Source organism: Aedes albopictus, chromosome 3 (genome assembly GCF_035046485.1).
Source record: "Aedes albopictus strain Foshan chromosome 3, AalbF5, whole genome shotgun sequence".
Taxonomy (NCBI): Eukaryota; Metazoa; Arthropoda; class Insecta; order Diptera; family Culicidae; genus Aedes; species Aedes albopictus.
Window position 1 is genome coordinate 70,246,173 of NC_085138.1, and position 18,884 is coordinate 70,265,056.

Below are 18,884 nucleotides of genomic sequence, written 5' to 3' on the forward strand. Positions count from 1 at the left end.
TAAGGGGATGCATATTAAAAATAGATCAATTTACTAAAACATCGTGAAACAAATGAAATCGCAATAACTTTTTCTCTTGTTAAAAATTTCAAGTTAAGTCAAACGTTTTTTAGAGTTCATTGTGTAAGTCATGAATGGTCATAAATTCATTGAAATCAGTTCATTGAATACGGAGATATAACAGCTCAAAGTTGGCTATCGGATAATGTTACCTTTTTCTAGATTTTTTTATAACTTCGTTTAGAATACCCCGAACGTTTTCAAATTTTGACCACTAATTTACAACTTGTTGATGAACTTGCAGTAAAAATTTTGGAATATTCGATGCACTTTTCGAAAAGTTACAGCTAGTTGAGCATTTTTTGAAAAGTGAAAATTTTACCTGTCCCGATCATTTTGTCTATCCCCTGTATGTGACAAGCCCTCGCACAAGGGAGGGGCTTTGGGAGCTAAACCCCTCCCATTGTGGTGGATGTTCCATACACTTGGCGCCCCTCCGCCCTTTGCCAAAAATAGGAAAAACTCCTCCCTTGTCGCCACGGGCCTGATATGTGAATCGTTCAGTACCTCGAGATTAAAAATACAAACAATTAAAAAAAAAGTTTTCTAATCGGTCGACTAGTTCTTAAGATATTGTTAATACCGTAACGGTACCTTTTAAAACACTTTTTCAAGGTACAACCTTGAGCGATTGAAGCAATCTGATGACGCCTCAGCATAGGCGCAGAATCTCGAGACAGCGGTGCCAGACGAGGGAGAGCTCGATGTGGCCCCCCTAGAGGACTGCTGGGGTATAACAAAAGCAGCCCTCAACGACGCAGCCAATTGCACCATCGGATACGTGGAAATGAGTCAACGAAACGAAGGGTCGACGAGGAGTGTAGAACGATTTTGGAGGATAAGAACGCAGCACAGGCGGCAATGCCGCAGAAAGGAACCCGGCACAACGTGGAACGTTACCAACAGAAGCGGAAGCAGGAGATTCGCCTCTTTCGGGGGAAAAAGCGTCACCTGGAAGAAATGGAGTGCGAGGAAATGGAACTGCTGTGCCATTCCCATGTAACACGGAAGTTTTACCAAAAGCTCAACGCATCCCGCAACGGCTTCGTGTCGCGAGCCGAAACATGCAGGGACTCCCACTCCCACTCTAAAGGAAGTTAAGAATACCATTCACTCACAACTAACGAAGCAGCTGGCAGGGATGGTATCGCAGCTGAACTCATCAAGATGGGCCCAGAAAAGCCACCTGTCTGCACTGGTCGATAGTCAGGATCTGGGAAAGCGAACAGCTACCGAAGGTTTGGAAGGAAGGGATAATCTGCCCCATTCACAAAAAAGGCGACCATTTGGAATGTGAGAACTTCCGTGAGTATCAGGTCCCAACGCATCGCCTGTTCATCGACTTCAAAGGCGGATTGCGATGATACCGACCGCACATAATTATGGAAAATTGTGGACGAAAACGGTTTTCCTGGGTCTGACCAGCAACAATGGACAGTATGCAAAATAGCGTACTAGGATAACTGAGTGAACTATCCGGTTCATTCGAATCTCGCCGGGGAATGTGACAAGATGATGAACTCTCTTGCCTACTCAGCAACATTTCTGAGTGCGATTTTCTCAAAATCCGGTTAATTTGTGTGCGCTGCGGACGACCTGGACATGATCACCAGAACATTTGGAACGGTGGCGCCTGAAAGGCGGGGCAGCAAAGGTCGGACTGTTGGTGAATGCGTCCAAAACGAAGTACATGCTGGCAGGCGGAACCGAACCCGACCGGATCCATCTAGGTAGTAATGTGACGATAGACGAGGATAGCTTCGAGTTTGTGAAGGAATTCGTCTTCCTCGGATCCTTACTGACGGCTGACAACAATGCTAGGGGGCCGTTCATAAACCACGTAGACTTTTTGGGGGGAGAGGGGGGTCTGGCTAAAGTCTACGCTCCATACAAATTTCAAAATTTTTGTATGGACAAAAGTCTACGAGGGGGGAGGGGGGGGGTCTGAGATGGCCAAATTTTGGTCTACTTGGTTTATGAACAGCCCCTAGCCGAAAAATACGAAGGCGCATCATCAGTGGAAGTCGGGACTACTACGGGGTCCAGAAGAAGCTGTGGTCTAAAAGATTCACCCCACACCAAATGTACCATGTACAATACGCTAATTAGACCGATGGTCCTCTACAGACACGAGACATGGACCATGCTCGAGGAGGACCTGCAAGCAATCGGTAGTTTTCGAGCGACGCGAGTTAAGGACGATCCTTGGCGGTGTACAGGAGAACCTTGTCGGAAGGATACGATGTTGCATGTTGCAAAAACCTTAAATGAAATGTTGGACAAAAAACTGTATTGCGTTAATATTGCCTTGAGGTCAGTTATTAGTCCCAAATTTCTGTACTTGGTCATGGTCGCTAAGGAGGCAGCTTTTACTGTTACTTCATGGAAATATCGGATTCATGGCATGATTCTACACTTTAAATGATCACCAGCCCATCGAGCCAAGTTTGCTGATACGCCACTGTCGTATCGAAGTATACTAAACATCACAACCGATCCGGTATACTACCCCAATCAATGCGAACCGCGCGAGAGAACATGTAATGGTTGGAACGTAGGAACAACCCCATCTACTCAGCGGAGCTTTTTCTAGCAACCCAACGAGAGAACGCTCAAACTCCGACGCAACCGGACGCCGCCGCCGCCGAATCCGAAAATCGGTTGATCAAACCGCTCGGGCGCGCACCGTAGTGCATGTGTGCATTGCTGTTGACTGCTGGCTGAGTCTTCGTCACCGCGCTCCGCCACCGCAGCAGCCGCCACTTAGCGAATGCTCTGTTGCTGTTCTACACTACACGACAGTCAGTGTGCGCGGATCGACCTGTCGCTCCGAGAAAATCTATATAAAAGTGTCGAGCATTCATAATTTCTTCTTTATTTGTTGTCCAAAGGTGCTACCGAAAAGAGTGCTGCTGCTGCGAGTGAGTTTGTTGATTCGATTTTTTCCAGAGTTGTGTGGCGATTTTTTTTTGTTTTTGGAATCGTGAAGGCTTACCACCGCTTGCGAGAGTGTCCATATCGGTGGTGGATCGGAATTCGAGAAATATAAAAAAAAACTTGTAAACCCTGACGGTGTTGCCGAGTGTTGTGCGCTTGAACGACGGCGGCGGCGGCGTGGTGGTACTGAACGAGATGATATCCTCTGAAGCAAAAAAAAAGCAAGAAAATAACACTAAATCAGCAGAAATAAGGTGGAGTTCCAACGAAGGACGTCCTTCGCGTGAGCGTGTGAGCCTCGGTGCAATACGACGAAAAGTTTGCGTTGACGGGTTGGATAGAATCTGGAGATGTGATGTGCATTATCCGTTGGAACACAAAGTGGATGATCGTAGAAAAGTGCGTCGAGTGACACTCTTAGTAAGAACTGTGCAAGTGCAAGTGAAGAGGATCGCAAAAAATGTTTTGAAACGATAGCCGTTAGTCAATACCCCATTGAAACTGAAACCGAAAGTGTGACTCGAGCAGTTGTGAAGAAAGATTGTGATGCAGGCGCGGAGTGTGCGGAAAATAAACTCCGAACGGACCGCTAATTTGGGGGATACGAACGAACGTACGGATGGACAAACTGCAATTGATGGTGTTGATGAAGAAGAGATGGATCTCTGCGTGCCGTGTTTGAAGGAAACGCTGCGCTGGCTGGTGGAAGAACAATCGTCGCGACTCAATATCCCATGCCGTGCTTCGTCTTTAATAATTTTATTTTCACGGTCACATTGCATGGCAGCAGCAGTCGGGAGTAATGAAAAATAACTTAAAATTTACCAGGCCTGATTTTTTGCATACTTTTTCGCGAATGGGGTTTCAATATTTTCAACAACTTAGTGTATTAGAAAACAATAATTGATCTTTCTTCTTTTTTTCTGAAGAGAAGCTAAAAATTTGTCCGATAGTGTAAAGTTTTTGCAATATTTGCACCAATTTGATTGAAACCAATACAACATACATACTTACAATATCAGGCTCTATAAACGTCAGTTTCGTTTATTTGTTCCAAATAGTAGATAAATTAACCTTGTGTTGGCTTCCACATATACTGGCTATGAGTCAAAGTCATGTATCTTAGTGTTTTTACTAAATAAAAGTCAATCTAGTAATAAAAAAAGTCGAACAAACTAGTACTCTATCTGCTCATTTGAAGAGGTTCTCATGGTATATTTGGAAAATGATTCCCTTTCAGCAAGGCTGTCTTCCATAACTGCTTCTGAACATGTTTGGCTTTTATATACTTTACAGAGTTGAATACAAAATATTACTTCTTTCAAAGAGGTTTAAAATCAGTTTCAAATCAAATGTGCGCTTTTATTGACACTCAAAAAGGTCCAAATTTCCAAATATTCCAGTCAGTGATTCACGAGGGGCTCTTGCCCAAATTGTCTGCATTATTTATTAACAATTTGAAATGTGCAATAGAAATATTCTACACAAGACCTGATTCATTGCAACTGGATTTCCTCAACTGGAATTCTAATAGGAAGCTGAGGAAAAAGTTCAATTTCAAGCACTTTTTAATATTTTTAGTATTCAGTGTTTAGACGCCATGTTAGTGTTCAGCGCAGTGGTAAAACAAATTATTGTATACTACACCCATCTACCCACAAATAGTTAACACAAGCTTAAATTCACCAAACCCGACAGCCCTATGCAAAGCAACCGGCGATACAAACGTAACGGTATCCCTATAACCTCCCTGAAGAAGACCCAAACAAAGGGTCGAAACGTCGGGTAAAATAGTATCGATCCCAGGTCCTCGGCGTTTTCGTCACGTGTTTTAACCATCACACCAGGTCCAGAGAAAGCTGAGCTGAATATAAGGGAAATCACAATGTTCATGCTTTGAGAATTATTTTATGCTGGAGACGCTTACAAGTTGTCATAGTTTTTTTAGACAAAATATTACATTTTAGTGTGATATAACTCGTTATTTTATCGATACTCCTCAGCAAATTTCTACTAGTTATAAGTTTTTGCTGTGGTTGTCACTTACTCGGAAATTTCAGGAAACCCGAAAAAAAAGCGGGAATTTGAAACTAACGGGAAAACCTCAGGATTTTGTGATAGTCGCCAGGGGTTATTAGCGTATGACTTTCCTACTTATAGCAGTTGTTGTTTATGTACTTGTAACTCTTCATGTTGTTTATTTGTTTTGAAACAAGTTTCATCAAAATAGGTTTTTTGAAAGTTCATTTGACAGCGCAGTTTCCAAAAGCGTGTGAGATATGCTTTGAATATCTTTCCACCACATTTCTGATATTTTTTTTGGAAAATTTAAGAAAAAAATATAAAAATCTTTATTAAAAAATCAACTAGTTCCATATGTTTTATAGAAATTGTGCTTGAACCTTTCTGCATTTCTGGACGTATTCCAGATTCCGCCATCTGAAATTAATTTTAGAAGTAGTGTTATATGTTGTAAGCTGCTTTTAAATTTTTGGAATTTTGTTTTAAATCATTAGCCCATAATAAAAAAATAGAGAACTTTTTATAATGAAACCAGGAAATTTCAGGACGAAGTCCTGGTAAAATCACTCAGAGAACTCTTGGTGAAGCCTTTGGAAGTTTTTTCTGCAAAGTCCCTGGAAAATTCTGATGAAATTTTGATAATACCTCTGACCGATTCCTCGAATGAATTGCTCGGAGAAATACTTGGAGTAATGCCAGAAAAAATTCATACTTTTTTGAAGTGGTGAAAAATCTAAAAAAATATTGATGTTTCAAAAATAATTCGTTGAAAGCATTTGGTAGAATATATTGAGAGATTCCCCGAGTAACCGCTTTTCTAGTGAAAAAAATGAATAAATGCTGCTGCAGTGTAGAATTTTTTTTAACCACTGAAAAAATACTCAAAAAACGGAATATATTGCTGGGAGAATCCCACTATGGTGAAACATTCCCATAAATGCACACGTCTATGTTGTCCTTTACTGGTACGTCAGAACATACTTGAAAAAACATTAAATCAGATGACACAGAATGTTGATTAATTGGCATATTGTGGAAAAAAAATGCGTTCTAGCGGGATTTGAACCCATGACTTCGCCAGACCGGCGCTTTAACCAACTAAGCCACAGAACAGGTTAACGATTCTGTGAAATGGAAAGCCAAAATGACTCCGAGGCCTTACCATGTGCACTCCAATTTTCACTATTTCATCTTTCATACACCTTCGAATTTGCATGAATTACTGGTGAAGTTCCTGGTTAAACAATAATAAAGAAATTTTGGAGGATTTGTAAGCTTCTAGTTAAATTATCAGTTAAAAAAACTGTCGGACGAATTCCAGGGAATCTTCAAAAGCATCTGGACTCCTGGAGCAGATCTTGTATGTCTCTGATAGAAACCTTTTGATTTTCGGAAGAATTTCCTATTAAATGATGTACCCTTTCCAAAACTTTAGGCAAACCACTTTCTCAAAAATATGTTTCGGTTTCATCTGAGGCTTCTCTCAAGACATTTTGACTGTCTGGCTTCCTGAAGACTTCTCCAAAGATTCCCTATAAATTGTTTCCAAAAATCTTTCACGCTCAATCTTCCTGTGCATTCTGTTATTGATCTACTATAAAATTTCGCCAACGAATTTGCCAAGAATGTTTTGGTAGGCACTGGTGAAATTTCACTAAGTGATCCGTCAATAATGTTTACACCAATAACCTCTTTTTTTATTTTTTTTTCATCAATTGATTCTACGTATCTTTTCATAAAATGTCCTGGCTTAAATTATGACATTATTCAGTGTTCTTCATTACACAATGTGTGTCGAACCTGGACATTATATTAGAACTGATTTAAGTAACTATTTTTTTTTCTAAATATTGTGTATATGATTTGTCATATAATACATATTTAGCAAACATACTCAAATGTTCATAGTCGTCTTAATACTATGTCAAATCTAAGATTCTTATTTTTTTATTTTCCTAAGAAGGATGGAGCCAATATATGTTCCACTTAACTCAATCACGACATTGAAGAATCGAGAAAAAATGACTTGACTCGAAGGTGTTTTATAGATGTATGTTTGATGGAATTTACAGCATATTTTCCAATTGCATACATGATTGACTTCTTTATTTTATTTTCATTCTTAATCGCTTGGCCTATTTTACAGATCTTTTGTCACTTAGAACACTACTTAAGAGAAAACAATCGTACAGCGCCTAAATATATCCTATACTAATGAACATTAGAAAAATTGTTGCAGAATACTGACAGGAGTCTCATGGAAGAAATTCTGTAATATCAGGATTATTTTCTAGATATCCATGGAAGTATTTATGAACATATGTAAGACTGCATGGTGACAATTCTAGAGAAATAACTTCTGAAAGACCCGCGACCACCACGCTTTGTAATCATACCAACCGTTCGATAAAGATTTCTTTTGGAAACGCCAATGGAGAAGTATTCGGAATTGTTTAATTGACAGTTTTTAAATTCGAAAAATATAACTATTTGACAGACGTAGCCGACTTCGACGAGTTCGTTCAAAATGTTTGTAAAGTCTAATGAGACAGCCTCTCTAGTTTTGGACAGTCATTGATACTAAGTAAATGACTGCCAATCGTAAGCAAATAAAACGAATTTGAATGTTGAAAATAGAAATAAGTTCACTTCTAAACTGCACAAGATTTATTTAATACATAAAACTTAGCATTGAAAGAATAATGAGTCGGTGGCTGAAAATCTCTGTAATGAAGAAATAATAGTAAAAGTTTTTCAGTAGTCTTTTTTATTGATACAAAAACAACTTTTAAGGGTAGTTGAGAATTAGCTCATGTTAAAATACACGTTAATAAAAACAAAAAAAAACTGTGTAGGGCTTCAACTTTCGAGGGCTTTAAAGTTGTTTAGTGACTTCTTCTCATGCTTGTTTGGCACAAACAAATTATCCAAAAACAAAGTTGAGTTAAAAACTGTTACATATTTTCCATTTTTCATCTGTCATTGCAGCAGTATTTAAACCAGCTTGAAATAACTTTTTTCAAAATTTCATCTCTGAATTTGCAAATTATTCTGTGTCTTCTGATTCTCAATTCTTCCAAGTATGTTCTGACGTAAATTAAGAAAAAAAATTGAATTTTCCCAGCAACCGAACAACTGTCTCATTGATTTTTCTGTGAGATTTTTTTATCGGTCGCTGCTGTTATCCCCGGCCAGGGTTGGAAAATGTCATAAAAATGTCATTTTGTTATTAGCTCATTTCTATGTCCCGGGAAATAAATGTTTATCGACGACATCATTTTTTTTCCATAACTAATCACCATTATGGATTGGTGATGTAAACAGACCGAAAATTATACGGAAAGTGGTGGAAAATGAAAAATTTCATGACATTTTTTTGTGAAATTCCGTGGCAGCCTTACCGTAGTAACAATGAATGCTGAACAGTGAGAGTATTAGCTGAACAATAGCTGGTTAATGGTGTCAATGGCTGAAAACAAAGACAGCTGAATATTGGTCTGGAGTATGGCTTGTTCAATCTCTTTAATCAGCAATACATAGATGGTTCAATATCAAGTTGAATAGAATATAATTCATCTGGGTAACCAGCTTTAAAACATACACCAACATGCAGTATTAATCATCTGTTATTCAACCTTCAATCAAATAATTTTTGACAGCTGACCCAAGCATGTTTTCGTGAAGTCCACATCGCTTCTTCAGCCTCAATATAGACTTAGTTCAACTTATGTTCTTGACTATTCAGACACAACAAGTAACGCTCTTGTTTTCGAGAAAATGTATACAATTGTGTGTGGTGTAGGTGCTATCAGGTATCAGAAGGCCGGCACGTTATCCTCCATTTGGGACATTTGTGCCATCGCCAAAATAACAGCCTATTTCATCATCTACCTGAGGGAAAAGGAAGGAAAAAGGATTTGGATGGGGATAGGGACAGGTAGGGAAATAGGAAAAATACCCTGGAAGAGGGTACTAACGCACAAGCGTACCACAATGGGTTCAAACAGCGCCCTGAAAAGGGCACTGTAATTACGCATAAAGCGAAAGAGAGCCTATAGCTCTTTACCACAGCGGGTTAAGAACAACAGAATATCCTGAAGATTCAGGTTTCTGAAGTCAGTTTCACTTAATAAGTGTTTACCGAATACTCGGAAACGCAGTTGCGCGAAAACTGGACAGTTACATATCAAATGATACGAAGTTCCATAATCGGATTCACAGCTATCACAGGCAAATGAATCAGCTAGCTGAGTCGGCAGTGGCCAGTCAATGCTTTGACCAGCATGCTGCAATTCTGCTTAGACAGATTAGTTAGATACTTCGCCACCCGTAGAGATGGCTCAGCACTATACAATTTGGTTTGACGACATGACTCCAAACTATTCCAATATTGTCTGTGTTGAGTGACAGCCCAGGTGTGAATCTGAAGCTTAATCCAACACTTCGATATCGGAATAGCTGGCTCAGGGCCAATGAAGTCATGTGATGCTCCAGAGCGAGCTAGCTCATCAGCCAATTCATTTCCAGCGATGGAAGAATGACCAGGTACCCATAGAAGGTGAACAGCGTTTGCTGAATTCAGCTCCTCGATTTGAGTTCGACAAGCGATAACTATCTTCGACCTGGAGTTGGCCGAAGCAAGTGCTTTAATAGCAGCCTGGCTATCTGAACAGAAGTATATTACTTTGCCCATTACGTGCTGCTGAAGTGCTGATTGCACTCCGCACATAAGAGCAAAGATTTCGGCCTGAAAAACGGTGCAGTGTCTACCAAGTGAATAAGACTGATACAGCCTTAGCTCACGAGAATAAACACCAGCACCTGCTCGACCTTCGAGAAGGGAGCCGTCAGTGTAACATACGATGCCGTCTGAAATACTTCTTTCCAGATAACCAGATGTCCACTCTTCCCGGGAAGGGAATTTCGTGGAAAATGCCCTATATGGAAAATTACAAGCAATTGTAAGATCACTTGGAGCAAGGACAATTTTGTCCCAATTCACCAAAAGTGGAAACAACGAGGTGTGTGTTGATGTGCGGTTCACAGGAGTTTCCTGTAGTAGTCCGAGTACCCGTAACCGGTAAGTGCAAGAAAGGGCTTCTTGTTTGAGATGAATGTGTAGTGGGGCAACGTCAAAGAGAACTTCTAGCGCTGCCGTAGGAGTTGAAGAGAACGCTCCAGACATCGCCATTAAGCACATCCTTTGGAGATGGCCTAATTTTGATTGGACCGTTCTCACTTCACCCTTTTGCCACCACACAAGACATCCATAAGCCAATATTGGCCGAACCACAGTTGTGTAAATCCATTTGATATACTTGGGTTTTAGACCCCAAGTTGTACCAAAAGTACGCCGGCATTGCCCGAAGGCCATACAAGCTTTCTTGATTCTGAACTCAATGTGAGGTGTCCAGGAAAGCTTGGAATCAAGAATGACTCCAACGTACTTTACCTGTTCAGTCACATCGATTTCAGAATCAAAGAGACGCAAAGGTCGAACGCCATTACGGTTTCGCCTTTCCGTAAAAAAAACAATAGATGTTTTACTCGGATTAACCGAAAGGCCATATTGGCGACACCAACCCTCAACTACCTGAAGGGCGTTTTGCATCAGGTCGAAAAGGGTGCTGATGCACATACCAACTAACAATGTTAGGTAGTCGTCGGCAAAACCATAAGTAGGAAAACCGCTATTATTGAGTTGCCTCAATAGCGTATCTGCTAAGAGATTCCACAAAAGCGGTGATAAGACTCCCCCTTGGGGGCATCCACAAACACTCAATTTCCTAATCCCTGCTAGACGCAATGTCGAGAAGAGATATCGGTTTTTGAGCATTTGGTGAATTCAATTGGAAATCATTGGAGATATACCATGACTCCGTGCGGCTTCCAATATGGCATCGAAAGGCACGTTGTCAAAGGCACCCTCGATATCTAAGAAAACACCCAAACAAGATTGCTTTTGAGCGAATGCTTTCTCGATATCGTAAACAACCTTGTGTAAAAGAGTCACAGTGGACTTACCAGATTGGTAGGCATGTTGGTTCACATGAAGAGGCACGTTGGCCAGATGAACATCACGGATGTGATGATCCACAATGCGTTCTAAGCATTTCAGAAGAAAAGAGGTCAAACTGATAGGTCTGAAACTCTTTGCTTCTTCATACGACGCACGACCCACTTTCGGAATAAACTTTACAGTAATATCCCTCCAGGATTTGGGAATATACCCTGTAGCAAAACTGCAAACAAGTAGTTTTTTCAAAACATGTTTGAAATAATCAAATCCCTTCTGAAGCAAAATAGGATAAATCCCATCTGCTCCAGGAGATTTGAAAGGAGCAAAGCTATTAAGAGCCCACTCAATCGATTCTATAGTTACAATCCTCCGAGCCGAAGCTAAAGAATCATAACTACAAGAAAAGACATCAGGATCATCCGAAGATGTAATATCCACACATCCAGGGAAGTGTGTGCTGAATAAGCATTCCAAAACTTCCTCATCAGAGGAAGTTAGATCGCCATTTGGCAAACGAAGTTCGTTCACCCGGAAATCCTTAGATTTCGCAAGGATTTTGTTTAACCGACTGACTTCACTCAAGCTGGAAACATTTGTACAAAGGTTTTTCCAGCCGGATCGTTCAGCAGACCGGAGAGCTTTCCTGTAGGCCTTGCGAGCCGACCTGAAAGCCTCCGAACCAGCCGAACGTCGTCTGTTCCAACTCTTTCTACATTGTTTCCTGAGTTTCGCCAAATCAGAGTTCCACCAAGGGGTTCCTCTTGTGATCTTCACAGACCGTAGAGGGCATGCTTCTTCAAAAGCTTCCAAGATGAAGGTCGTTGTAGTATCAACGGCATCATCTAAATCACTTGGAGTGTCAATGGATGGTGAATATCCATGAAATTTGGCTGCAACCAAATCAGTATAAAGATCCCAGTTTGTTGACCGAGGATTCCTGAAACGCAATGTTTGCGAAGTAACATTTAAATGTTCAAAAAAGATATAGCGATGGTCAGATAAAGATTCTTCATCTGACACATGCCAATTGGTCAGCTCGTGACTAATTCTGCTAGAGTAAAGCGTTATATCTAACACTTCCTCTCTAGCAGATACCATGAAGGTTGGGCGGTTGCCTATGTTAAGTAATGCAAGATCTGTACTACTTAAGTACTCCATCAAACTGGAACCTCTCAAGTTAATGTCTGAGCTGCCCCAGATGATATGGTGAGCATTAGCATCACTGCCAACAATTAGCGGAAGGCCTTTTGAAGTGCAGTATGCGATGACTTGTTTGAAAGCATCCGTAGGGGATGGTTCATCATGCGGTAAATACACAGAACAATAGACGTATTTCCTGTTGAGGTTTCTAACAGATACATCAATTGTGATAGCACATACATCTCTGGTGGTTAGTTCAGAGATGAGTGTAGCAACAATTGCGTTGTTGACAAGCACACAGGCTCGAGGCATGACACGCGAGTTTGCCATTTCATGTTTACTGAAAGTGGCAAACACCGGGTTCACAAGGTTTCCTAGATAGAAATTTCCCTTACGAAAGTAAGGTTCTTGTACCAAGGCCACTTGGGCTGTACCATTTTGCATAAGTCTGCAAAGATTGATCGTTGCTGTTCTTTTATGCTGAAGATTGATCTGAGCTATCCTAACCGTAGCCACTACCCAAACTAGGTAAGATTGAACTCTTCGCAACAACAGCACAACAAAGAACAGCAACAATAAAACCAAATCGGTATCGATTGGAAAACGCCAAAGGCGAGGATACACAGAATACACTGTGTAAATCGCATAATGCGAAACCATATAGGTGAAAATTTAAACTAATTAACAACATCTTCATAATCCCGCCCTTATTTAGCCTCAAGTGAGACTAAAGAAGGGCAGCTGATTGTCTCGGAGAAACACAAGGTCCACTGCACCATTGCTAAGGTGAGTGACTATAAATCAGGAGGTCCGAGTTCAATTCCCAGTTTTCCTACAGATTAATTTATACATTCCCAAACATCTCTTCTGAAAATAGACGCAGCTAATGATAAAAATAGGCTCTTAAAAGTATTTTTATTATATTTGAACACAATTAAACAATTTAATTGATTACTGATTAAGCGCATATTAAGCCTTAAATCAGCCTTCCAATGAACCTCAAATCAGATAAAGGTTGAATAAAATCACCAAAATTAGATGTTTAGGAGCTGAATAAAGGGTTGTACCTCTTGTGCTCAACTTTTGTTCAAACGAAAGCTGATTTAAAATTGTTGGGGAGACGTTTGTAAAGCACCAAATTGTTACCTGGGTAAATTTTATTACTGTTTTTTACTTTTATTTTCAAAATGGAATCAACAAAAATCCATTTTTTCCTCTGAAATGGCTCGAACTTAGGGGTAACATACCTACCTTGCGAGGATATAAATCTTTGTTATGATTCTGATATTATAACCCATTTTGCATCCATATTTTTATCAATAACTTTTTAATTTCAAAATTTGTTATTGAAACATTGTATAAATTCACTGTTATTAAGTTGTTATGAAACTAACAAAACCTGTTATTTAACTGGTCTGCCAGGAACATTTTTTTGTTATGATTTTTGTTATTTTGCCGCTTATGACAGACAAGTTTATAACATGGTATGTTATGCTAATAACATGAAAATAACTCTTTGCGTTACTCAGTTATTACGCTGTTGGTATTCTCTTCTGCTCGGGACAAAAATGTGATGAACAATAACACAACAATAACAAGTTCCTAAATTTCCTGTTATTAAGTTGTACTTGATCTAACAAAACATGTTATTGAATTAGTCTTCAAGGAACATTTCTTGTTATGATATTTGTTATTTTGCCGCTTATGACATGCAAGTTTATATCATAATGTGTTATGCTAATAACATAATAATTACTGATTCCATTATTCAGTTAATTAGCCAAAATAACATATTTTATTATGCTGTTCATATTTTCTTCTGCTCGGGCATAAGTTGATAAGCAAGTTTTTTTTTCCAGTGGAGACGTTACGATAAGAAGAAGGTATCTAATATTGTAAGTCGATTCCATAGAAAAATTTTCAAGGGAAACCACAAAGAATTTGTTTGTGTTTTAAGCGAAAATGATAAACGAAATTCCTTTAGGTACAACAGTTCTTGAAGAAAGAAGTACAAACGGGATTGGTGACTAACTTATGATGGAACTCATAATAACTTTAGTCAAGACCTATGTCAAGAATCCTTAGCACAGTAATCTTGACATGTAAAGGGCCAACACGATGAAATTGCCACACAGAAAATATTGTATAACTTTTCATTGCGTTCGCCAAAATAGCTATTTTTTTACCATGAATAGTATATTATGTGCAGCTAATACCATAAAGTTTTCATTAAAATCGGTTGAGTATTGGCGGAGATATCGTTGAAACAATGAAATTGCCACTTGAGAATCTTGTGCAAACAAACATTTTGGAAAATATCGCTTTTTTGCCCTTTCAACGCTGGCGCCAAAAATACTGAACCGCTTTCAATGAAAATTTTTATGTACGTAAAGTATGTATGTAGAAGTAGTTTGTCAAAATTCCATTCAATTTGATCATACCGTTAAAAAGTTATAGCCATATATGTCGCACTATGTCACAATAAGCAGATGTTTTTTTTTTTGTTTTTATTTTTGTGTATTTTAACTAGTTGCTAATTCTACACTCGCCAATATGCAGATGTGGTTTTTGGTATAGTGAAATTCAAACTGCTCTTACTTTGAATGTACTCAACAAAAATGACTGAAATTTTCACTGTAAACAGTTTAACACAACAATTTTACACTGTCAAAGTTTTATAAAAATTGAGACAGTGTTACGAGTTCTACAGTCAAAATAGTGCACGTGGAACTAAAAATGGTCAAAAAGTACCTAAAATTTACCTTGAAGCGATTTGAGCATTGGATATTTACTAGAAAAGTACTGAACCGATTTCGATCAAATTTCACCACTTGATTGATACTATGTTAAGAATATCGAGTGAAATTTTCAAACGTTTTGATGAGGTAACAAAAAAGTTATAGCCTAAGTAATTTTTTGAAATGGGTGCACAAATTTTCTAAAATCTCATTTTATGATATCGACAATATATGCGCCAATACTCAACCGATTTTGATGAAAATTTTATGGTATTAGCTACACATAATATACTATTCATGGTAAAAAAAATTAGCTATTTTGACGAAAGCAATCAAAAGTTATACAATATGATCCGTGTGGCAATTTCATCGTGTTCGCCCTTTATTGCTGTGTCCGTTCACGTGAGGGGTCATGCACAAATTACGTCACGCTTTTAGGGGCAGGGGGAAATCGGTTTTGCAGAACGTGACGACTCATACTAAAAGTGTGACATAGGAGGGAGAGAAGTTCCCTAGGACTTCTACAGATTTTTTTCTCAACTATGGTAGAATTTTTGAAAATGTTCCTGATGGATTTCCCGTTTTTGCTACTCCAGGCATATCTAAGAGGAGTTCATCTTATTTGATTTATAAATAAATGCTGAAAAACATATTTGGAAATTTTACGGAGGAGCTCTACTAAAAGCTCTTCAAGAATTTAAAAAAATAGAATGTTTCACATAAGTTTCCTATTCTGTTCTATCTGTTGAGCAGAGTGCTCCTAATTCCACCATATTCAAAAGAAATAATTGAAGAGCTGTATATTTTGTTTTAAACTTTTGTATTTTATACAAGGTAAATCGGCTACACAGTCTTTAATGCGCAAAAACGAGGTTTATCAATGGCCCGACGTTTCGACACTGGGGTAGGAGTTATACAAAAACCCAGTGTGGCAACGTCGGGTATGTAAAAAACATCGTTTTTTTCGCATTAATGCCTAACCGTTTAAATCTTGTAGTAAATTCCTCAATCAATCTGCCAAGAGTTTGTTTTTATGCGTATAGTGAGCACGTACAGGGGATAGACAAAATGATCAGGACAGGCACAATTTTCACTTTTCAAAAAATGCTCAACTAGCTGTAACTTTTTGAAAAGTGCATCGAATATTCTCAAATTTTTACTTTAAGTTTATCGACTAGACTTATATAATGAACTCTAAAAAACATTTCTCGCGCTTAGTATCATACCGGCGTATCTACAATGATCGATTTCTCTTCATCGATTCTCTCTTCGGATTATTCCGGGAAATACGACCAATATTCTGATGTTCTCTCGATGTGTTTCAGTAAAGGACGACTAGGACTAACATCTAAAACAACAAAAACATTCGAAAGTGATTTGCCGGCTAAGTTATTAACCATAGAGAAAATCGATGAAGAGAAATCGATCATTGTAGATACGCCCGTATGATACTAAGTGCGAGATTTGACTTAACTTGAAATTTTAAACACGAAAAAAAGTTATAGCGATTTTATTTTTTCAGGTTTTTTAGCAAATTGGTCTATTTTTAATATGTATTCCATTATTTTTTCAATTTGTTGGCGGTTATGTTTTTTCTTTTTTTTATCTTTATTGACGAGATTTTTAGCCCTAGGCTTGTTCATCTCGGGACCCACGGTTTACTTCCCTTCCGAAGGAAGAACTCTTATTTTGTGAGTTTGTCGGGAGTGGGATTCGATCCCAGGTCCTCGGCGTAATACTATCCAACTATTCTAACCATCCAACCAGGTCCGCTCCACAGGCGGCTATGTTGTTACTTTCCTTCAAAACACATTTATATATAAGTCAATTAGAGGGGAATTAAATGAACTATGATTTGCATCTTGAATTTTGAAACGATGTTGAAGTTTTTGATAATTTGCTGTTTTATTAGATAAATAATCTAATCGTTATAATTTTTTTCACTGTTAATAATTTTCAGTTAAGTCGACGGTTTTTCATAGCTCATTATATAAGTCATAAATGGTCAAAATTTCATTGCATTCGGTTCATTGAATCCGAAGATATAACAGCTCAAAGTTGGCTATCGGATAAATTTACCTTTTCCAAGAATCTTTATAACTTCGTGGAGAACGGCCCAATTTTTTTTTTTCAAATTTTGACCACTAATACACAACTAGCTGATGAACTTACAGTAAAAATTTGAAAATATTTGATGCACTTTTCGAAAAGTTACAGCTAGTTGAACATTTTTTGAAAAGTGAAAATTTTGCCTGTCCCGATCATTTTGTCTATCCCCTGTATATATAAAAAATAACCAATCGGTACCGTAATCGCTTTGTTTTCGAATTGGATAACCTGTTCTCACACTGAAGCTCAAACTAAACTTTTGATAGACGCAATCAAAAGGTACAATATTTAATGTTTCTTTGTCTTATTTTATCCAAACCAGATCCTATTGTACACACTGGCACATTGTAAAAATTTGCCACAATTTCGCACGTTTCGCGTGTTTTGCGCACCCCCTAGATCACTCCATTTGTGGCAAGGGGTTCCCATCCATAGCGCGACGAGGGGTGTGTCTGCTTAAAAGCGTGATTAAAGTTGAATATGCATCTTGTGTGTGTGCTTGGGGACAAGCCATTATGTAAGACGGGGCACGAAAATTGCAAGTTCCACTTTTTGCGCGACACTTGGCAAACGGTTTCACACCCATCATCAAGTAGTAAATCAATCAGTTTAGAAAAATATGAATACCAAACAAGGCACGGGCGCGCGGTAGCTATAATAATAAAACATTGACATCATTCTCGAGACGCTGCTGCTGCTGCTGTTGCAGCAGCTACTGCGTAACGAAAACTGGTGACAGGTTTTAACACCGGAACACTGCCCAAAGGCGTTCCAATCAGGTTCGTCGCTTTGCTGGATACAGTCGATGATGTCTCCTCTCTGCGAGGGGGCAATGTTTAATTAGAATTGGAACGACGGAGTTCGAATTGGGCAATGACACCGATACGCATAAAGTTAAAAATTATTCCACTCACCGATTGATTTCCGGTAAAAGCGGAAACATTGGGTGCATGGGTTTACAGATAGCAAATCTGTTGCGAGGGGAATTTGTCTAAATATATAGAATAGAAGTACAGTCAGATTGAAGATTATCTCCGCATCAATATAACTCCATAGCATATTGAAAGCAAATGTAGTTTACTATTCCCTAACAGATTACGAGAGCCCACTTTAATTTTTCGGGGTTGTCTTCAAAATAATTCAAAAAAGATTTGTTACTACTCTCTGTATAAAAAAATATCCATATTTTGTAATAAACTGAATTTCAATTTGGTTTATATGTTTGACCTTACTTTATAAACAAAACTCCAATCGACTGTTGCAGGACCGCCAAATATCACAACATTTAAATTGTAACATTCAAATCCAATCCCACCATTTACAACTCCACAGCAACAAATACAAGGGGAACAGGTCCACGAAAAGCGAACTGCTTTACTGACGACGAAAAATTGGCCATCGGGCAACTGGAAGCAATCACCTCGACCACCCGCGGAATCCCAATATTCGACCAGTTAAAAACGAAGCTATCGCGTTCGCGTGACTATCCTCTCCGATTAAAAGTTCGCCCTGAAATTGTGCTACCAAAACCACCTCGACATGCATTACCGAACCGCAGCGATATGGAACCTGATCGGTTGCTTGGCCGTTCTAGCCGGAACCTCCTGGGCGGCGTATGAAAGACGTAAGTACCTCCATTTTTTCTTCCTTCCTCTGTGATATTTTTTTACGATTTTTAAATTCCGCTGACCTTCCTGTTTTGAATCGAATGAGTATGCAAAATTGACTGCACCACTGCGTCGTTGTTGAAGGACGATCTCATAAAGACTCGAAAACGAGGGGCTTCGGAAAGATTGTGGCCACTCACTTCTTAACTTGGTAATGAGATGGGAAATGTCAGATTGCTTTAGGTAGCGGCC

General features: G+C 38.9%; 1 protein-coding gene across 1 annotated transcript in view; it reads left to right on the forward strand.

Moving 5' to 3' along the window:
• The first annotated feature begins 2,823 nt into the window (after positions 1-2,823).
• Positions 2,824-18,884, forward strand: part of LOC109427095 (protein takeout) — a 66,349-nt gene continuing 50,288 nt past the window's right edge. Inside the window, exons 1-2 of the mRNA XM_029872100.2 lie at positions 2,824-2,981; positions 18,358-18,649. Of these exons, the coding sequence (XP_029727960.2) occupies positions 18,565-18,649 (85 nt within the window). The 5' untranslated portion in view covers positions 2,824-2,981; positions 18,358-18,564. The remainder of the gene's footprint in view (positions 2,982-18,357; positions 18,650-18,884) is intronic.